This window comes from Ascaphus truei, chromosome 2 (assembly GCF_040206685.1).
Source record: "Ascaphus truei isolate aAscTru1 chromosome 2, aAscTru1.hap1, whole genome shotgun sequence".
Lineage (NCBI taxonomy): Eukaryota > Metazoa > Chordata > Amphibia > Anura > Ascaphidae > Ascaphus > Ascaphus truei.
This window is the reverse complement of record NC_134484.1, coordinates 490,059,168-490,080,179: the sequence shown is the minus strand read 5'-3', so window position 1 is coordinate 490,080,179 and position 21,012 is coordinate 490,059,168. Positions and strand designations below refer to the sequence as shown.

The 21,012-nt window shown below is 47.9% G+C and overlaps 1 protein-coding gene across 1 annotated transcript in view; it reads left to right on the top strand.

Moving 5' to 3' along the window:
• Positions 1 to 21,012, top strand: part of LOC142488446 (uncharacterized) — a 38,639-nt gene that overhangs the window by 13,522 nt on the left and 4,105 nt on the right. Inside the window, exons 2-4 of the mRNA XM_075588967.1 lie at positions 3,816 to 4,672; positions 4,953 to 5,066; positions 12,978 to 13,091. Coding sequence (XP_075445082.1) covers positions 4,657 to 4,672; positions 4,953 to 5,066; positions 12,978 to 13,091 — 244 coding nt within the window. The 5' untranslated portion in view covers positions 3,816 to 4,656. The remainder of the gene's footprint in view (positions 1 to 3,815; positions 4,673 to 4,952; positions 5,067 to 12,977; positions 13,092 to 21,012) is intronic.

Below are 21,012 nucleotides of genomic sequence, written 5' to 3'. Positions count from 1 at the left end.
TGCCCTCCGTGGGCAGCAACGTTACAATAAAAAACAAGCTAATGGTCACTAACCCCATAGTCAACTTGGCAGTTAGCAACCGCTATAGTAATTGAGCGGTTAACCCCCCACCCCTGCTACCCATCGGAAGGCCTTACCACCCGCCCTGAGGCAACTACCCCCACCCCCAACCCCTGCTACCCATTGATTATCACAGTGGTAAACCATGCCCCCAATATGGGCATGGATTGCCACAACGGCAATGAATGGGCAAGTTTAAAAAAATAGCCACAAAATAAAACACATTACATTTAAATAAAACAAGCATTTGACAGTAAAGCCAGTGACTGATAAGCCATGCCCAGAATATGGGCATAGATTGCCACACTGACAATGAATGGGCAACCTAAATAAAAAACACAAAATACAATACATTACAATGCAGTAAAAACAAACATTTGCCTAAATCTGCATTGCTTGTCACTGATTATCTATACCCATAAAGGGGCACAGATAAGCACATTGGCAGTTAATGGGCATCCTAAAAAAATACATAATTAAATAACATACAACTAATGGGTTTGTTACCTTTGCTGTATTCACCCTCCAAATCCTGCTCCGTCAGCAACTCTTGACCCACGACTCAATTCTCCTAAAACAGCCGATGTGAAGAAGTCCCAGATCATATTTTGATTGAAGAGACGTCTAATGAAAGAGGAAGTACTAATTGCCTCTATATAGATGGAGCCTAAACGGAGGGCATAGGGAATTGCTGTTGGTATGTTCCTACTTCCTCAAGCTTATATCATTATTTCACATAACTACTTAGAAAATATATATACGTATATACAACTGAACCCCGTTATAACGCAGTGCTTGGGGTCCACATAATGCGATTGCGTTATAAGCAGATTGTGAAAAAAAAAACAATTTTGGCCGATCTGGGTTCCGCGTCTGCCTTAGGGGGAGAGCTGAGATAACTCTCCCAGCTGTCCCAGACCCGACGGCGCAGCGGCACCCCCACGCAGGACTTTCCCGGAGCAGCTTCACAGCTGGGGATCCAACACCACGGACATGGGGTCCTGGTCAGCCATCGCTGAGGCGCTATATGCAAGGAGTCGGGGGGGGGAAAGGTTAGACTGAGGGGAAACTGTATGGTGGGAGGGGGGTGGGTTGGACAAGCTTCTTGCAGCAGGGAGCACTATAGGGAGGCGGTGATGTCCCGGTGTCACACAGCAACAGCAGCCTTCTCCACTCCAGCAGGCTCTACTTCATGGAGTCCGACCCCGGCATCCTCTAGATGTCGCACAGCCTGCCAGAGACGTCACCAGAGCGTGCCGTACCACCCACATGACTGGGCAAAAGCACGCCTCCCTGAGCAGCAGTATACAGGTATTTGTTTTACGGTATAATAAATGTACTTATGTGTGTGACTGTGCAATTTATTGGGAGGAGTAAAAAATTGGAAGGAGCGCATTGGAAGCTGCACAGCCACACGAAGGAACGTGAGTACTTTTGCCAACATAGGTGAACATAGGTGAACCTGCCAATGAGATTGATCGTGGGTGGGCTTGTACTACCCACTTCCTGTCTTCAGGAGGACTGTACCCATTATTGTTGTTGCATTATCGCTACTCTATATTTGTGATTACGGATTTCCTTTGGATGGTGGCTCTGGCATTATATCATCATTGGCCTGGCATTTGAGCGCTTTTGCCATTTCTCTAATTTATTGGGAGCAAGCTCACACCGCGTTATAAGGGGATCCGCATTGTATCGGATCACGATATAACGGGGTTGAGAGAGATATATATATCTATATATATATATAGGTAACAGAGCAGATGGCACACAAATACAGATGAAGACAGGTGCTTAGTCCCATATGAATGAATATAATCAAAGGCTCCTTACCAGGCAGACCAGAGAATCCAGGGAATCCAAAGCAGGCACAGCAAGGAAGAGACAGCACACTTGTTAGCAAAAAGAATTGTATTAGTGAAGCAGGCACAAAACACCAACACGTTGGTGTTTTGTGCCTGCTTCACTAATACAATTCTTTTTGCTAACAAGTGTGCTGTCTCTTCCTTGCTGTGCCTGCTTTGGATTCCCTGGATTCTCTGGTCTGCCTGGTAAGGAGCCTTTGATTATATATATATATATATATATAGATATATATATATATATCTATATATATATATATCTCCTTATGTTATCTTTTTATATATATTATAATAAATATTATTATTATTTACACTCTCAAAGCCTTTCTTGTGTTTACAATACTTGTATTATACGTGTAGATACGTTCCACAGATATAACACAGAGAATAGTGCTTTTGATTCAGTATCAGAATATAACTATTCCGCTGGAAATTATCTGGGTCGGGAAGCAGTGATCCCGTCATAATAGGACGGGCTGATAAGGGTGTGAGCAGGTCAGAAGGCTGTGTCCTACCTTCAGATGGGCAGAGCCTATTCCCTCATGTCATGTGCTGACATTGAGAGACCAGGGGAAAGTAAATAATCAGTGAGTAAAATGTCAGTGTTTCCCAGGCATTCCTTTTATATAAAGATAAAAAATCAGAAAAGCGCACACCTCATAGTGCAGTATTAAAGGCACTTACAAGATCATTGTGCATAAAGACCAGAAGGTATAGTGGTTGCTGAAGTCCAGGAACAGTCTGTGTGTGGAGTCCCACGTTCCTGCTTTCGCGTCCACCCGACTGACCCGTCCGGTGGCACCTCAAATCTCCCCGTGCCTCCGCATCAGATAGACAATGCGCCGCCACGTCACCACGTCGTGACATCACTGCTTTCCGAACGGTAGTCGCAGAATTGGGTATAGAGATTGGTTTGAGCTGGAGCTAGTGCTGCCCGCCCACAGTATTGCAAAAACCACCCTACTAGTTTCGAGGCGGTTCCTCTTCATCAGGGGTGTGGTTTCTGTTGGCAAACTAGCAGCTACCATCTGCTTGCTAGACACTGACCCAGGAGCAGAGACCGGAAGAGCGTTCAGAAGCGGCGGGGTGGTGGGCAGTGTGATGCGCAGTCTCCTCCTAACACTTGAGAGTGTGATGTGCCTTTTTAATATTGTTACTTTGTAAGTGCGTTTTTTTACACTTCTTAATATAAAGTTTTATTTACGTACTGATCTGTGCTATGGAGCTATCCCTTCTTTACTGAGGTACATCCATCTATCGACTATGTGAGTGACAGCCGTTCCTGAGCTCCTGAGCACCACAGCTTATGTGCCCTTATTTCACTTCTATCTTGTGAGTAGGCATTCATTAGAGCCAAGATTTCAGCCTCAGATTTACCCACCTGTACCATTCAGCTGCACTTAGAGTTGGTGTTGTCGTTTCTCCTTTTTTTCATGCTCCCCCTGGACTGTGAGAACATATTCTGACGTATTTGGACCCGTGGAGACAGGCCCCACCAGAGGGTTTGAGCAGGGCGTTCCGACATCTTTTATTGATTTGTATTTCACATTTATAATACTAGTTTATTTAATTTTGTTATTATTTACAACCTTATTTTTTACTTTAAGACCAGTGAGCACTCTTTATTGTTTTGCGCCTTATATTATCACCTTCACTTGTATATATGTTATACTTTTCTAGATGGTTATGTTGTGACACAATCCTGAGCCATTAAAGTTTTGCAGTGTTTGAAATGAAGTTCCTGTTTGAGGATGGACCATATGTGTTTTTTTGGTGCCCCTGTCTTCCCCGACTCTTTGGGGTTAATAATCTTAGGTTTGAAAGCTCATACTAAATGCTGTATATTTGTCCAATAAAACAGATCATTCCAATTCTGTTTTCTCTTTTATACAGACACAGCTGTCATCCAACAAATATAGATCAAGGAACCTCCGATCAGCACCGCCCACTGCCAGCACCTCCAGAGCAGCACCGCCCACTGCCAGCACCTCCAGAGCAGCACCGCCCACTGCCAGCACCTCCAGAGCAGCACCGCCCACTGCCAGCACCTCCAGAGCAGCACCGCCCACTGCCAGCACCTCCAGAGCAGCACCGCCCACTGCCAGCACCTCCAGAGCAGCACCGCCCACTGCCAGCACCTCCAGAGCAGCACCGCCCACTGCCAGCACCTCCAGAGCAGCACCGCCCGCTGCCAGCACCTCCAGAGCAGCACTGCCCACTGCCAGCACCTCCCAGAGCAGCACTGCCCACTGCCAGCACCTCCCAGAGCAGCACCGCCCGCTGCCAGCACCTCCAGAGCAGCACTGCCCACTGCCAGCACCTCCCAGAGCAGCACTGCCCACTGCCAGCACCTCCAGAGCAGCACCGCCCACTGCCAGCACCTCCAGAGCAGCACCGCCCACTGCCAGCACCTCCAGAGCAGCACCGCCCACTGCCAGCACCTCCAGAACAGCACCGCCCACTGCCAGCACCTCCCAGAGCAGCACTGCCCACTATCGGCACCTCCAGAGCAGCACTGCCCACTACCAGCACCTCCTGAGCAGCACTGCCCACTGCCAGCACCTCCAGAGCAGCACTGCCCACTACCAGCACCTCCAGAGCAGCACTGCCAGCCCCTCCAGATGAACGTTGCCCACTACCAGCACCTCCAGAGCAGCACTGCTCACTGCCAGCACCTCCCGAGCAGCACTGCCCACTGCCAGCACCTCCCAGAGCAGCGCTGCCCACTACCAGCATGGATCCACGCTTAAGTGAGTTAAGGAGATATTTTGGGTTCTTTGAATTCTGCAAGGGGGGAATATCTGATGTGAAGTTTATGTGAGTCAGACACCCAAACTAATCTTGTTTTCTTATTGAACAACTAGAAGATAAAAAGATTATATATCTTCAACTCTTTGTCAATTTCTGCCAGAAGGGCTAGTAATACATTTTTGTACAAGAGGTATTATATTATACCAATATCAGAGGAGGTGAAATCACAAGAAGCGCCCCCACTCCCAGCTTTACATGATGGGTTTCCCTTATTGCCAGGTTTCCCAGTGGTTGTGCTGGAGAGTTTAGAGATTAAATCAGAGAAAGAAGAGATAGACACAGAGGAACATCTGACCCCAATAAAGAGTGAAACTGTTCCATATCCTGTCTCTGGTGAGTACCTTTTCACCTTTGTCTGCACAAAGGGGTGTTATCTTGTCACCTCCAGAGCAGCACTGCCCACTGCCAGCCCCTCCAGAGCAGCACTGCCCACTGCCAGCCCCTCCAAAGCAGCGCTGCCCACTGCCAGCACCTCCAGAGCAGCACTGCCCACTCCCAGCACCTCCCAGAGCAGCACTGCCCACTGCCAGCACCTCCCAGAGCAGCACTGCCCACTGCCAGCATGGATCCACGCTTGTTAAGTGAGTAGAGGAGATATTTTGGTGTCTTTGAAATTTGCAAGGAGGGAATATCTGATTATTTTGCAGTTATGCGAGTCAAACACCCAAACTAATCTTGTTTTCTTATAGAACCACCAGCAGACAATGAGTGTATCTAGAGAGGTACACAGAATAGAATCCCTTTATAGGCGCACCGCAGACCGTTATGGAATAAATGTGGTCAGGGGAAAAAATGTGTTTAGCAAAATAATAAATATTTTAATCAAATTTTGTGATTGTGCAATAAAAATAGCAAATAATAAAGAAACAGTATTTACTATATTAAAAGATACTAGTTATGTCACAGAAGTAGGACCAGAGGAATTATTCTGGGCCCTTCAGCAGGTATAGCTAATGTTAATTCACTGTGGTGTATTAGATGTTAAGTATATCTTTGTAGTACATCAAGGTAAATCAATGTATATCCTGTAGTGCAGGGTTTCCCAAACTTTTTTTTTCCGTGACCCGGTTATTTTTGAACTTCTCCTTCGTGACCCACTAAAAATTTTATCGCCTATACTGGCCTATAGGGCCTGCACAGACACACACACAGCCACTGATACACACACACACACACACACAGCCACTGACACACACGCAGCCACTGACACACGCAGCCACTGACACACACACACACGCAGCCACACAGAGACACTGCTACACACACACACACACACTGCTACACACACACACACACACAGAGACACTGCTACACACACACACACACTGCTACACACACACACACACAGAGACACTGCTACACACACACACACAGACACTGCTACACACACACACACACACACTGATACACACACACACACAGACACTGATACACACACACTCTCTGATACACACACACAGACACTGATACACACACACACACTGATACACACAGACACTGATACACAGACACTGATACACAGACACTGACACACAGATACTGATACACACACACACACTGATACTGATACACACACACACACACACACACTGATACACACACACACAGACACTGATACACACACACTCTCTGATACACACACACAGACACTGATACACACACACACACTGATACACACAGACACTGATACACAGACACTGATACACAGACACTGACACACAGATACTGATACACACACACACACTGATACTGATACACACACACACAAACTGATATATACACACACACACACAGCCACTGATACACACACACTCTCTGATACACACACACTGATACTGATACACACACACACAAACTGATATATACACACACACACACAGCCACTGATACACACACACTCTCTGATACACAGACACTGATACAGATACACACGCACACAGCCCCTGATACACACACACACACACACACACACACTCGCTCTCCCCTATACGTACACAGACACAAACAGTGAATTACAGGCAATGACGGATGTGAGTGACTGGAGGGGGGGGCAGGGACTGGGTGGGTGGGAGGAGGGGGGAACTGGGTGGGTGGGAGGGGGGGAACTGGGTGGGTGGGAGGGGGGGAACTGGGTGGGTGGGAGGGGGTGGACTGGGTGTGGGAGGGGGGGACTGGGACTGGGTGGGTGGGGGGGGTACTGGGTGGGAGGGGAGAGGGGGGACTGGGGGGGAGGGGGGCTGGGACAGTGGGAGGGGGGACTGGGTGGGTGGGAGAGGGGACTGGGACTGGGTGGGTGGGTGAGGGGACATTGAGGGGACTGGGTGGGTGGGTGGGTGGGAGGGGGGGACTGGGACTTCGGGGGGGACTGGGACTGGGTGGGTGGGAGGGGGGACTGGGACTGGGTGGGTGGGAGGGGGGGACTGGGACTGGGTGGGTGGGAGGGGGGGAGATTGGGACTGGGTGGGTGGGAGGGGGGACTGGGACTGGGTGGGTGGGAGGGGGGACTGGGACTGGGTGGGAGGGGGGACTGGGACTGGGTGGGTGGGAGGGGGGACTGGGACTGGGTGGGAGGGGGGACTGGGTGGAAGGGAGGGGGGACTGGGACTGGGTGGGACTGGGTGGGGGAGACTAGCACTGGGACTGGGTGGGTGGGAGGGGGGACTGGGACTGGTGGGTGGGAGGGGGGACTGGGACTGGGTGGGTGGGAGGGGGGACTGGTACTCGGTGGGTGGGAGGGGGGACTGGGTGGGAGGGGGGACTGGGACACTTGGGTGGGAGGCAGTGACTGGGTGGGTGTGTGGGAGACGGTGGGTGTGTGGGAGACGGTGGGTGGTTGACAGTGACTGGGTGGGTGACAGTGACAGTTACTGGGTGGGTGACAGTGACTTTGACAGTGACTGGGTGGGTGACAGTGACTAGGTGGGTGACAGTGACTGGGTGGGTGACAGTGACTGGGTGGGTGACAGTGACTGGGTGGGTGACAGTGACTTGACGGTGACAGTGGGTGGGTGGGTGACAGTGACTGGGTGGGTGACAGTGACTGGGTGGGTGACAGTGACTTGGTGGGTGACAGTGACTGGGTGGGTGGGTGACAGTGACTGGGTGGGTGACAGTGACTGGGTGGGTGGGTGACAGTGACTTGACAGTGACTGGGTGGGTGGGTGACAGTGACTGGGTGGGTGACAGTGACTGGGTGGGTGGGTGACAGTGGGTGGGTGGGTGACAGTTGACAGTGACTGGGTGGGTGACAGTGACTGGGTGGGTGGGTGACAGTGACTGGGTGGGTGACAGTGACTGGGTGGGTGGGTGACAGTGACTGGGTGGGTGGGTGACAGTGACTGGGTGGGTGACAGTGACTGGGTGGGTGGGTGACAGTGGGTGGGTGGGTGACAGTGACTGGGTGGGTGACAATGACTGGGTGGGTGGGTGACAGTGACTGGGTGGGTGGGTGACAGTGACTGGGTGGGTGACAGTGACTGGGTGGGTGGGTGACAGTGGGTGGGTGGGTGACAGTGGGTGGGTGGGTGACAGTGACTGGGTGGGTGACAGTGACTGGGTGGGTGGGTGACAGTGACTGGGTGGGTGGGTGACAGTGACTGGGTGGGTGACAGTGACTTGACAGTGACTGGGTGGGTGGGTGACAGTGACTGTGTGGGTGGGTGACAGTGACTGGGTGGGTGGGTGACAGTGGGTGGGTGGGTGACAGTTGACAGTGACTGGGTGGGTGACAGTTGACAGTGACTGGGTGGGTGACAGTGACTGGGTGGGTGACAGTGACTGGGTGGGTGACAGTGACTGGGTGGGTGACAGTGACTGGGTGGGTGACAGTGACTGGGTGGGTGACTGACTGGGTGACAGTGACTGGGTGGGTGACAGTGGGTGGGTGGGTGACAGTGGGTGGGTGGGTGACAGTGACTGGGTGGGTGGGTGACAGTGACTGGGTGGGTGACAGTGACTGGGTGACAGTGACTGGGTGGGTGGGTGACAGTGACTGGGTGACAGTGACTGGGTGGGTGACAGTGACTGGGTGGGTGACAGTGACTGGGTGGGTGACAGTGACTGGGTGGGTGACAGTGACTGGGTGGGTGACAGTGACTGGGTGGGGTGACTTACCTTGAGGCCGGACGCTTTCCCCTGCTGCCCCCGATATCCCCTGCTGCCCGGGACGGGAGGTGGGCTTGGGGGCACGGGAGGTGGGCTCGGGAGGGGGTGGCACGGGAGGTGGGCTCGGGAGGGGGTGCCCCGGGAGGTGGGCTCGGGAGGGGGTGCCACGGGAGGTGGGCTCGGGAGGGGGTGCCACGGGTGGTGAGCTATGGAAGCGGGCCGCGGGAGGAAGCGGGCCGCAGAGGAGATAGTACTTCCGCCTCCGTCCCACGTTGGGAGCGGGGGGGAGGAAGGGAGCTGTCACTGCTTGCCCTGCGCATGCGCGCGGGACCGCAGGGGGAATCGCTGCTATTTTTTTTAACTCGAGCGGCGGGAGGGGGGGCTGGGAGGAGACCTCGAGCGGCAGGAGGGGGGGCTGGGAGGAGACACCGCGCGGCCAGCCTCGCTGCGACCCGGCAATTTTGGTGCCGTGGCCCGGTGCCGGGTCGCGACCCACCATTTGGGAAACGCTGCTGTAGTGGATGTGAGCCACTCAAATGTGACATCTGGTGGTGCTGGAATGTATTACACCCTATGCCTAAAGCTTAGTTCTTTTATGTCTCTGGACTTTAGTGATGTCATAGGCAGTGTGTGGTCCCGCGAGTAGATGCACCGCCAGAATCAGCCATGCACCCAGCCTCTGTAGACGGAGGGTCCCCAGCTGCTCTGTGTGGCCAGCTGGGTGAGTATTGTGTTGGTGGGGATATAGATATACCCTGATAGTGTGTTGTTGCCTCGCTCTGATTATATGTATGGTGTTCCGGCACTGATGGGGTTAATGCCCACCATGCATATAGAGATATTGCTCTGTGTGTTTTTAGCTGGTCGCGCAGGCACACTGTAGTTTTGGGACTATAGACAGACTTGTTTTATAGGGGTCTGCGTTTATTTCGGTGAAAATTTGCCGTGTAGCCCCTTGCGCCCCCTGGTTTTTGCCCCGTGGACCCCGTGCATATACACTGAAATATCGGGGAGTACACAAATAGTGTTATTGTGTCCGGCACTCTTCTGAATGTGCCTGCTGGGTATGTATCTAATTACAAAGAGTATGGCTATATTTCAAAGAGTATGGCCATACATTTATATGCTCCGCAGTGTTTCATTCAAATCAATGATTCCTGCAGTGGCCCATAATAGCGGGAGGCAGTCCCACAATGTTGTGGCTTATCAGGTCATATTGTTACATGTAGTTACATGTTAAGGGAGTCCGAGGTACATAGAGGCTAGAGTAGGGCAGATATACGGTTAGTGGTCTAAGTGAATGTATATAGGCTAGTAGCACAGCCCTGTTAAACACAGAGCTAACACCTCTTTAACTGGGTGTATGAAGTCAAAGGTCCATATAATGAATTATAAGCTTGTTGTGCAGCGTTGTAGTGAAATTGTAGTGATATCGGCCGATATCTTATTGATTAAAATATTTCTACAGCAGTCAAGAGCATAGCTCTATGTTTTCACTGTTTCACTACAACGCTGCACAACAAGCTTGTAATTCATTATATGGACCTCTGACTTGATACACCCAGTTAAAGAGGTGTTAACTCTGTGTTTAACAGGGCTGTGCTACTAGCCAATATACATTCACTTAGACCACTAACTGTATATCTGCCCTATTCTAGCCTCTATGTACCTCGGACTCCCTTAACATGTAACTACATGTAACAATATGACCTGATAAGCCACAACATTGTGGGACTGCCTCCCGCTATTATGGGCCACTGCAGGAATCATTGATTTGAATGAAACACTGCGGAGCATATAAATGTATGGCCATACTCTTTGCAATATAGCCATACTCTTTGTAATTAGATACATACCCAGCAGGCACATTCAGAAGAGTGCCGGACACAATAACACTATTTGTGTACTCCCCGATATTTCAGTGTATATGCACGGGGTCCACGGGGCAAAAACCAGGGGGCGCAAGGGGCTACACGGCAAATTTTCACCAAAATAAACGCAGACCCCTTTAAAATAAGTCTGTCTATAGTCCCAAAACTACAGTGTGCCTGCGCGACCAGCTAAAAACACACAGAGCAATATCTCTATATGCATGGTGGGCATTAACCCCATCAGTGCCGGAACACCATACATATAATCAGAGCGAGGCAACAACACACTATCAGGGTATATCTATATCCCCACCAACACAATACTCACCCAGCTGGCCACACAGGGCAGCTGGGGACCCTCCGTCTGCTGTGGCTGGGTGCATGGCTGATCCTGGCGGTGCATCTACTCGCGGGACCACACACTGCCTATGACATCACTAAAGTCCAGAGACATAAAAGAACTAAGCTTTAGGCATAGGGTGTAATACATTCCAGCACCACCAGATGTCACATTTGAGTGGCTCACATCCACTACAGGATATACATTGATTTACCTTGATGTACTACAAAGATATACTTAACATCTAAGGCCTTGGCCATGTTTGGCGCTTGCTCGCTCTCGCTTGCTGCCGCTCGCTCTACCTGGAGCTTTTTGCTGTCCTTACAGAGGAGACAGCAAGCGCTTGGGAGGCGGGTATCACTGTGTGTGTTGGTAGCTGTCAGTGTGTGTGTCACTGGGGAACGTGTGTGTGTGTGTGTGTGTGTGTGTGTGTGTGTGTGTGTGTGTGTGTGTGTGTGTGTGTGTGTGTGTGTGTGTGTAATATAATATTTTAAAAATTTAAAAAAAAAGACATGTTGTGAGAATAAATTATTTATTAACATTGTGCAACTTTGATAAATATATTCACGCACACACACACGCGCACACACGCATACACATACACACACACACACACACACAATGCACACACACATGCACACACATATACATATACATACACACACACACACGCGCACACACGCATACACATACACACACACACACATGCATGCACACACACACGCACACACACATGCACACACACATGCACACACATATACATACACACATACACACACACACACACATGCACACACACACACACATGCATATACATACACACACATACACAAACACATACACACACACACACACATGCATACACAAAGGCACACACACACAAAGGCACACACACATGCATACACAAAGGCACACACACACACACACACACACACATGCATACACAAAGGCACACACACACACACACATGCATACACAAAGGCACACACACACACATGCATACACAAAGGCACACACACACACACACACACACACACACACACACACACACACACACACACACACACACACACACACACACACACACACATGCATATACACACACACACATACACACACACACACACACACGAGACATGGATCGGGGTAGAAGGGGGACAGACCGTCAGGGGGCGGGCCAGTGACATCACGGAGCTGGTTCGCCCTCATTGGGCGAACCGCTCACGTGACCGGCCTGTCTCGCCGGCCAACGGGGGAATTTTAAATTCCCCCAAGACCTGCGCTTCCGCAAGCGCGCGGAAGCGCAGGTGAGCCCCTACTAAAGCCGCTCTAATTGCGGCTGTAGGGGCTCAGTGCTGAGCGGGAGCGCGCCTCAGCGCGCTTCCGCCAGCAAGCAGGTAACATGTCCGGGGCCTAATACACCACAGTGAATTAACATTAGCTATACCTGCTGAAGGGCCCAGAATAATTCCTCTGGTCCTACTTCTGTGACATAACTAGTGTCTTTTAATATAGTAAATACTGTTTCTTTATTATTTGCTATTTTTATTGCACAATCACAAAATTTGATTAAAATATTTATTATTTTGCTAAACACATTTTTTCCCCTGACCACATTTATTCCATAACGGTCTGCGGTGCGCCTATAAAGGGATTCTATTCTGTGTACCTCTCTAGATACACTCATTGTCTGTTCATATACCCACTCCCTAGGCAGCACGCCCTAACCAACAAGGGGTTTTCGAGCGAGGTCTCTATCTATTGCTATCTAGAACCACCAGCAGGTAAGAAGATAATATATCTTCACCTCTGACATTTTCTGCCAGAAGGGCTAGTAATACATTTCTTTACAAGAGGTATTATATTATACCAGTATCAGCGCCCCCACTCAAAACTTTACATGATGGATTTTCCTTTTCTTGTTGCCAGGTTTCCCAGTGATTGTGCTGGAGAGTTTAGAGATTAAGTCAGAGAAAGAAGAACCGAATACTGAGGAACATCTGACCCCAATAAAGAGTGAAACTATTCAATTTCCTGTCTCTGGTGAGTACCTTTTCCCCTTTGTCTGCACAAAGGGATGTTATTGTCCGGGCGTGCTCACCACAAACGAGTTGGGACCGCGGTGCTGAGGTGGGATAGGATATAACGCCACCCACAGCCACGAGGGCACGTCTTGAGAGTAGAGTGGTCTGGAAGTCCGGATCGGGGCAGGAGAAGTACGGATGTAGAGGGTGCTGTTTGCCAAGTCCAGGGTTAGAGAGGGGGACTTTGTCGTTTACCGTTTGCCGGGATCGGGATGCCAGAGGTGCGGAGAGTCGTGTTGCCGTATGCCGAGTTCGGGATGCCAGAGGTGCGGGTAGACGTAGCGGAAGCCGGTTCGGTACACGAGGAAGACTGCAAAACAACACAGGACTAGGGAGGCAGAGAGTGATGAGAACAACTGGTTCTATGCTCAGCCAACGAGTCAGTGACACTGTAGGGTATATATAGGAGAGAGGGTCCAATGGCAGCGCAGCAAGGTGGGGGTGTGTGGAAGGGCCAGGCTACGGCAGGGATAGGTCCAGCATGAGTCCCAGGGGAGGAACCATAAAGCCCAGTAATAAGACTGCATTTGATTGCAGCAATGGTTTGAGGTGCTGTGCCTTTAAGGGGTTGGTGCGGCTCCGTGTGGCCGCGCCTCCGTGTAGCTGCGCTTGCGGGCGCGTGACCGGGCGTAGCCGCCGGACCAACAGTAGAAGAGGAGTCTTGGCGTGCGCGCGCGCGCCCACGTGGAGCTGTGAACGGCACCCCGGAGAGAGGCTGCCTGCGTGCCACGGGGGGACCCGGTGGAGCTGCAGGTGAGTGAGGAGCACGCCGAGGGTGGCGTGACTCCCAGACCCTTACAGTTATCTTGTTACAAGGCGCATGGTCACATTTCGTGAATATTCATGGTTCATTATCTCTCATAGGAAGTCCCCAGGCCTGCTGGGTGTTCTGGGACAAGCCACATGCAGCAGAGTTAGAAGTGCAATATGGCTCTCAGACACGTATAAAGGTTGGAAATGCAGAGTTATGGGCGTCTGACCATCAATAGATACGAGAAAAACACATTACGTAAAAACAAATTTAAGGGACCCTTCCCCTGTCTGACCAGTGTATTCTGCCTGTGCTCATGTATGGATGTGAAACTGAGACCCTAAATGTGAAGATAATTCAGAAGCTTCAGACAACGCAAAGAAATATGGTGAGATGTATGCTGGGTATTACCCAAAGAGCACTATGGGTAGGGAAAGAAAAGGGGGTGGAGGGGTTAGGAAAGGAAGACTCCCGCTTCAGCCTGATAAGTGAAGTGTATTCACTGTGGGGCAATAGGGCTAATAGGCATAAGTGATACAAAAAGAAAAAAAGAAATCCCCTTTGAATGCACTTGCTGTGCAGTGTGATAAGTTGTATTCTTAAAACCATTTAATGGTAATATTACAAATGATTATAAGATCGGTCACATACAATAAGATGAGGAGTGGCAGTGTACATGCTGTACTAACACTGCGGTGCTGTCAGTGGCTTGCAGACTAGCGCGATCGAATATCAACCAGCAATGATGAGGGTTAATGCTGAGCCCATTGTCATAGCAACAACTAACCTATAAATATCCTGCCGCTGACTGGGCGGAGCCACCTTCCAGAAAGCGTAGACACGAGAAACGTACGTCAGGTGGTAAGGGCGTCATGGTGCGGAAGGGCTGATTTTGTAGCATACCGGACAGAAGAGATACATTAGTAGCTCTCTTCACTTTAACGAGGCTATAAATTGATGAAGGATTGGAACCGCGCCTCCAAGCTTAAACACACACGGAGTGTGCCTGTCTGCAACTGCGCATCTTGGCGCTGTTTGACTCAAACTATCCGGACCAGATCGGTTACATATAGCTCACCGCAAAATAATGTACCGGTTAAGTGTTCCAACTGCACTATTTGGATACTCACTGCAGGATGTCGTAGTGGTTTGGTTGACGAGCAGCATCATCTGTGATGTGGGGGGAATTGGACGCTTATTTAAGGACAGGGAGCACTACAGAAGATACAATTGTGCTTTCAACTGTAAGATGTACATCTATCTAATTGGCCTTTGACTATGGTCTAAGTATTAACCATTTATACTTGCCTTAGTAGAAAATGGGTATGCCCTGTATGTATACCATATTATCCTTGTGTATGCACCCCCACTCTGATCTATCACAGTATTTAACCTGTTAATGGCCACTGATCTAACTCTGCATTGAGAAAATATTTTTGCATTTTATACCATCTTCTGATCATACCGGACAGAAGAGACGCTCTAGTAGTTCCCCCTCACTCCGAGGCTACAGTAACTTAATGCAGACTTAGAACCGCGCCTCTAGGCCTAAACACCTACTAAGTGTGCCTGTGTGCAACTGCACATCTGTGGCGCTGATTGACTCTAAATATCCGGATTAGATCAGTTTTATATACAGCTCACTGCAAACTTGTGTGCCATTTAAGTGTTCCAACCGCAGTGTTTGGACTCTTAACTGCAGAATAACGCAGCGACTTGCTGGCAAGCAGCATAATCTGTGACGTGTGGGGGGATTGGACACTTATTTAAGGACAGAGAGCAATATGAAAGATACATTTATCTAATTGGTCTTGGATTAGGGTCTAAGTATTAACCATCTCAATGTATCTGAGTAGAAAATTGATATGCTCTGTACTTATACCATACTATCCATGCAATAAGTCAGTACAGGGTTATGTACCCCCACCCCGATTTATCTATCACAGCATTTAATCTGTTACTTGCCACCAATATAATTCTGCATTGAGACAATATTTTGCATTGTAGATCTATGGCTGAATAACTGGTCATTACATGACTCCACAGCTGTAAAATATTGAGGCTGTGGTTACGCACTGTATGTGTTTTATGCAGTATAAAAAAATATTTTTTTTTGTCTGTTCCAATATTGGTTTATCGCCTATTGGTGATCTAGTGCTGTGGGTTGCATTGCTCACCCCAGAGTTAGTTAGTACATTTTTCTCAATCAATGATTATGTATGGATCTAACAAGGTGTATATCACTACTCAAAGGATTCGATGGAGCAACAAAAACTTCCCGAAACCGCCATTATTATTTGATTTGTACTTCTAGCCAACCCTCCATAACTGGATACATCTTTCAGTCACTTTCTAGACAATGTGCTTTACCATCCTAACCCATTTAAGCTGTGTTAAGGTGTTATAACACTATATAGAGCAGGGGTGAGCAAACTTTTTATGCCGCGCCCCCCCCTTTCATCCATGAAATTTCTCGGGCTCCCCCTGCCTAATGTAATCAAAATCACATGGGAAAAAAAAAAAACCTTTATTAAACGGTATACAATGTAAATACAAATATGTCTAAATACTTATTTCAACAGCTCGCGCTTGCAAAATTAGGCTGCGTCCACGCTGCCGCTGAGAGCGGTGACATCACCAACTCTCCAAGCGTGCGCCCCCCAGTTTGTGCACCGCTGCATTCAATCACAACACCCATACACACACAATCACAACACAGACACAGCACACATACTGAATCACAACACACACACAAACACAACACACAATCACAACCAACACAGACCACACACACACATACTCAATCACAACACACACACAATCACAACACACCGCCACAACACACACTCAATCACAACCAACACAGACACAACACACACTCAATCACAACACACACACACCACACACAACACACACAATCACAACCAACACACACTCAATCACAACCAACACAGACACACCACACACATCACAACACAGACACAATCACACACTAATATCACAACACACCACACACACAATCACAACACACACCCACACCACACAATCATTGAAAGAGTTGCCCTGCCAATTGGAAAAAGGGCTGGAGGCCTTTGTGACTGGATACAAACCCACAGCACCGCACACTGCAGACTTCCCGGGAAGCTTTGGAACCACACCCTGGCACTGCTAGCTCCAATATGGTAAAACGTACGTGCCCGGGAAACAAAAGAACCAATACACCGGCAGTGTTTCAATCCTTCCATCTCAGTTTAGATATTTATACTTAGGTTAGAGGCGTGATTTAGGAGCAAGACATGTTTAGTGGGGTGATCTAGGGGCGTAAATCTCCCTGGACAGGCACTGTCTGAAATACTGTGTACTGATTGATCTGTGTGGTTGATTGAAGTGCTAGTTGGTTAAAGTGTGTGCAGTTAGAACCATAAGGAAAGGGAAGGACTGGGTATACTAGCAGGGGTGGCTGTTTTTGGGGAGTGTGCAGTGGGTGAATCTATTTTTAAAGTGTGCTGTAATTTGAAGCCTGTAACTTTTTTTTCCCCTTTCTCCTGCCTGAGGCAGAGTGGGTATGGTTGGTTAATTGGCTGGCCTAACACACCTGCAGTGGGCGGGGTTAGTTAATTGATAACCTAACACACCTGGTGGGTGTCCCTATTTAAACAGAGGCTTCTAACGAATCCTGAGCTTGCGTGTACTGATTGATCTGTGTGGTTGATTGAAGTGCTGGTTGGTTAAAGTGTGTGCAGTTAGAACCAGAAGCAGTTTGAACAAGGAAGCGGTTAAATAAGGTATAGTTTATTGAAATACAGTTTACTGTTAGTACTTCTAAACTTCATAGTTTCTAGAATGAGCAGGATTGAAAATGCCACTCAATGCACATCTTGCCACATGTATGTGCACTTGGAGCAGCTGTTCCAAGGAGCATACCACGGTGAGAAGTGTGAGCAGGTGGTCTCTTTAGAATCAGAGATTGCTGATCTGAAGAGGCAACTTGCAATATTGAGGGACATTGGCAATCTTGAAAGGGAATTAGAGCTCACTGAGCAGGCCCTTGCTTCGACTAGTGGTGCAGATGGTGGCGCTGTTAGTGAGGAGCAGGTAGGTAGCCTAGTTGCTGTTAGTGAGGAGCAGGTAGGTAGCTGGGTGACAGAAGGGGAAGCAGGGGCAATAGGGAGAGGCAGGTCGTTTCTGAGCTGACACATCCCAATAGATTTGCCATGTTGAGTGAAGATACTGGGAATGTTGGGGCAGAAATGGCAAGGCTGGGGGAGACAAATTCCTCTAGCAGCCAGGGGAATAGTTCCTCCAGCACAGTGGGGACTCAGGATGCTCAGATGCAAAGAAAGATTGTGGTGGTAGGGGACTCCATTATTAGGAAGGTAGATAGGGCAATCTGTTGCCGGGACCGCATGAACCGAACAGTTTGTTGTCTCCCGGGTGCTCGGGTTCGGCACATTGCGGATCGGGTAGACAGATTGTTGGGGGGGGGGGGGGGGCTGGGATTGACCCAGCGGTCTTGGTACATGTTGGCACCAATGAAAAAGTTAGAGAAAGATGGAGGGTCCTAAAAAATGATTACAGGGATCTAGGTCAAAAGCTTAAGGCAAGGACCTCCAAGGTAGTATTTTCTGAAATACTACCAGTGCCATGCGCTACCGCAGGGAGACAGTCAGAGATCAGGGAGGTTAATGCATGGCTAAGAAAGTGGTGCAAGAAGGAGGGGTTTGGGTTTTTAGAGCACTGGAACTCCTGAGGTGCCATCTATATTCTAGGGACGGGTTGCACCTCAATGAAGAGGGATCTTCTGTGCTAGGGGGGAGAATGCTAAAGAGGTTGGAGGAGATTTTAAACTAGGATGGAGGGGGGAGGGGAATGAAACAGATAATGAACTAAATGGAATAGATGAGGATACAAGGTGGTATGGAGGTAGAATGGGGGCAAGTGCAAGTTTGACAAGCAGTGAGATACCCATAGTAAATAGAGATAATACTAGAAAACTTCTAAAGACTAAACCAAGTGGGAGCAGAAAGGAAGGAGCAGATAAGATAATAGTACAGGCTGAAAAAAAACTTAAATGCATGCTTGCTAATGCAAGAAGCCTGACAGATAAAATGGGGGAGCTTGAATTAATAGCTGCAAGGGAGCAGTATGATATCATAGGCATTACTGAAACATGGTGGAATGAAACTCATGACTGGACAGTTAATTTAGAGGGTTATTCTCTTTTTCGGAAGGATCGAACAAATAGAAGGGGAGGTGGAGTATGTCTATATGTTAAACCAGATCTAAAACCTATTATAAGGGATGATGTCTATGAAGGGAATGATGAAAATGTAGAGCTCTTATGGATAGAAATTAGCAGTGGAGGTAAAAGTATAAAGAAAATGTTTGTGGGAATATGCTATAAACCACCAAATATCTGTGAGATTGAGGAAGCTAAAATACTTTTGCAAATGGAGAAGGCATCAAAACTGGGTCATGTTTGCATAATGGGGGATTTTAATTATCCAGACATAGACTGGGGCAATGGGATTAGCGTTACAACAAAAGGAAACAGGTTTTTGGGGATGCTTAAAGATAATTATATGACCCAAATTATTGAGGAACCAACCAGGAGAGGGGCAGTTCTGGATTTGGTCATATCAAACAATGTAGAAGTAATAACAAATATTCAAGTCCTGGAACATTTGGGTAACAGTGATCATAACATGGTCTCATTTGAAATAAATTATCAAAAAACAAATTACTTGGGTTCAACAAAGAATTTTAACTTTAGAAAGGCAGATTTTAATAAACTGAGGTCTAATCTAGTAGTAATAAAATGGGATGATGTTTTTGCAGGGAAAAATGTAGAAGATAAATGGGCAGTCTTTAAAACATTGTTAGAAAAGCACCCTTATCAGTGTATACCCTTGGGTAATAAGTATAAAAGAAATAAGTCAAAACCAATGTGGCTAAATAAACAGGTAGGGGAGGAAATGGACAAGAAGAGGAAGGCGTTTAGATTCTTTAAATCAGAAGGGACAGAGACATCGTATCAGAATTATAAGGAATGTAACAAAAATTGCAAAAGGGCAATCAAATGAGCAAAAATGGATAATGAAAAAAGGATTGCAATAGAAAGTAAGGTCAACCCTAAAAAGTTCTTTAAGTACCTTAATAACAAAAAAATGAGAAAAGAAAATATAGGACCCTTTCAGTGTGAGATGGGTATGCAGATTATTGGAGATAAGGAAAAAGCAGCGGTATTAAACAACTTATTTTCCTCTGTGTTTACCAGGGAAGAATCAAGTTCAATGGTAGCGCCACAGGAGGAAGCCACAACCTCCATATTAATGAACAATTGGTTAACTGAGGAAGAAGTTCATAAGCGACTTGAAAAAATTAAAGTAAATAAGGCACCTGGCCCCGATGGCATACATCCAAGAGTTCTCAAGGAGTTAAGCTCAGTAATAGCAAAACCATTATATTTAATATTCAAGGACTCCATTTCCACAGGCTCTGTACCACAAGATTGGCGTAAAGCAGATGTGGTGCCTATATTTAAAAAGGGAGCTAGATCACACCCGGGGAATTACAGACCTGTAAGCCTGACTTAAATAGTAGGGAAACTACTTGAAGGTTTAATACGGGATAATATTCAGGAATACCTAATGGAAAACAAAATTATTAATAATAGTCTGCATGGATTTATGAAGGATAGATCTTGCCAAACTAACCTTATTTGTTTCTTTGAGGAGGTAAGTAGGAATTTAGACCAGGGTAATGCAGTTGATGTGGTCTACTTAGATTTTGCAAAGGCTTTAGATACGGTTTCACACAAGAGGTTGGTGTACAAAATAAAGAAAATTGGACTCAGTAATAATATATGCACCTGGATTGAAAACTGGTTAAAGGACAGACAACAGAGGGTTGTCATAAATGGAACTTTTTCAGGTTGGGCTAAAGTCGTGAGTGGAGTACCTCAAGGATCGGTACTGGGACCCCTGCTTTTTAACTTGTTTATTAATGACCTTGAGGTTGGGATCGAGAGCAAAGTCTCCATCTTTGCTGATGATACTAAATTGTGTAAGGTAATAGAATCAGAGCAGGGTGTAATTTCTATTCAGAAGGACTTGGAGAGACTGGAAAC